We start from the raw sequence: 2,184 nt of genomic DNA on the forward strand, positions 1-2,184 counted from the left end.
GTAGTTTAACAGTTGTACCAAATGGAAGAGTACATTTCCTTGTCACTTGAACAGATTTTACAACAATAAATTTCATAAATTAAATGAAAAAAAAAGTCAAAAAAGGCTAAAAGATGTGCAGTATGATTTTACTCTTATTTGGGGTATTGTGCTCATGCTACTAATTTAAAAATGCAATGTATAATATAAGAAATGAGCTCTCTTTGCCCCGGCTACTGCGAGAATGAAGACCATTCTCAGCAATCAGACGGTCGACATTCCAGAAAATGTGGACATCACTCTGAAGGGGCGCACAGTCATTGTGAAGGGCCCCAGAGGAACCCTCCGGAGGGACTTCAATCACATCAACGTAGAGCTGAGCCTTCTTGGGAAGAAGAAGAAGAGGCTCCGGGTTGACAAATGGTGGGGCAACAGGAAGGAACTGGCCACCGTCAGAACCATCTGCAGCCACGTTCAAAACATGATCAAGGGTGTTACGTTGGGCTTCCGCTACAAGATGAGGTCCGTGTATGCTCACTTCCCCATCAACGTCGTTATTCAGGAGAATGGATCTTTGGTTGAAATCCGAAATTTCTTGGGTGAAAAATACATCCGCAGGGTTCGGATGAGGACAGGCGTTGCTTGTTCTGTCTCTCAAGCCCAGAAGGATGAATTAATCCTTGAAGGGAATGACATTGAACTTGTTTCAAACTCGGCGGCTCTGATACAGCAGGCTACAACAGTTAAGAACAAGGATATCAGGAAGTTTTTGGATGGTATCTATGTGTCTGAAAAGGGAACAGTGCAGCAGGCTGATGAGTAGACCTAAGTTACCAGTTCCAGAAACAAGATCCTGAATTTTAATACAATTTGGGGTGTCTTTTGGGACAATAAAAGACTTGTATTAATAAAAAAAAAAAAGAAATGAGGTTAGTAGCTAGTGTATAATAACAAATCTTGTAGTCACTTTAGGTATGATTTCAAGGATAAACAGGTACATTTTAGGTAGATAGATGATCCCCAAACACTTCAAAAACCTACAGAATATGGCATTTACGATGTTTAATAACTTAAGACTTTTCATAATGAGATACATCTATTCCTGGAAGCACTGATTTATTTTATAAAATGACTGTTAGTAACAAAGAAACTACACATGAGTTTGCTTTTATTGTAGCAATATCAGCCATTTGGGTAAGAAACTGCTTTTGTCTTGACTGCTTGACAGTATGCTATATAAACTGGGCATGCAGGACCCACAGAAAAGTGACTGCTGAACTGTGCAGAAACAAGGTGGAATAGTCCTTCAAGTTTCCTGCTTCACTGAAAAATCTGCCAGATATTCTTTGCCAGTAGACCAAAGATGAATGCACCAACATTGCAAAGAAATTCTTGATGAGGTTCCAGGCAGTCAAATGCCTCTGTCATTTCTAGAATTTTGGAAGTTACATGTAATGCATTTCCTGTTTATGCAGGTATTATTATTATTTCCTTCTGGGGTCTTGAGTGGCATTGAAAACTAACTTAGGGGTCACTGAGATGGGATGGATGGTGAAGTGTTTTCTCTAAATTTGCTAAATAAAAATGGACTGAATTATATTTATTATTTTTGTAAATTATAATTCTTATTGATAACTCTTTTGGATGTAGTTTTACTATGTTAAAGTTAAAATCTTTCATTTTATTTAGATAAAATGAGGGAAAGTTTGTGGAATATTATTTTGAAAGATGTGTTACATTTGTTTATGCCATTGAACTTTGTTTTAATGATACAAAGATTGTTGCATTCTTCTATGTTGCATTTGTTTAACCCTGTGAAGTTGTGTTACTTTGCTGTCTAAAACACCTGAAGAACATAATGATCATTAGCAAGGCATGAAAAAGGATAGGTGGCCGGGCGAAGGTGGCACACGCCTTTAATCCCAGCACTCAGGAGGGGAGGCAGGCAGATCTCTGTGAGTTCGAGACCAGCCTGGTCTACAGAGCTAGTGCCAGGACAGGCTCCAAAGCCACAGAGAAACCCTGTCTCAAAAAAAAGAAAGAAAGAAAGAAAGAAAGAAAGAAAGAAAGAAAGAAAGAAAGAAAGAAAGAAAGAAAGAAAGAAAGAAAGAGAAAAAGGATAGGTGTCATTGGTAGGTAGAGAGAATTAATAAGAGGAGAAATCTGGGGAAAAAAGGAAATGGGGAACAAGAAAAGAAGGAGAGA

At 38.3% G+C, this 2,184-nt stretch overlaps 1 protein-coding gene across 1 annotated transcript; it reads left to right on the forward strand.

The window, feature by feature from the left end:
• Positions 1-202: 202 nt before the first annotated feature.
• On the forward strand, positions 203-894 carry LOC126500811 (60S ribosomal protein L9). The gene has a single exon (XM_050141015.1). The coding sequence runs from the start codon at positions 224-226 to the stop codon at positions 800-802; it is 579 nt and encodes a 192-aa protein (XP_049996972.1). The 5' UTR covers positions 203-223; the 3' UTR covers positions 803-894.
• Positions 895-2,184: the final 1,290 nt, after the last annotated feature.

This window comes from Alexandromys fortis, unplaced genomic scaffold, assembly GCF_014885135.2.
Source record: "Alexandromys fortis isolate MF-2015 unplaced genomic scaffold, M_Fortis_MF-2015_v1.1 scaffold_7, whole genome shotgun sequence".
Taxonomy (NCBI): Eukaryota; Metazoa; Chordata; class Mammalia; order Rodentia; family Cricetidae; genus Alexandromys; species Alexandromys fortis.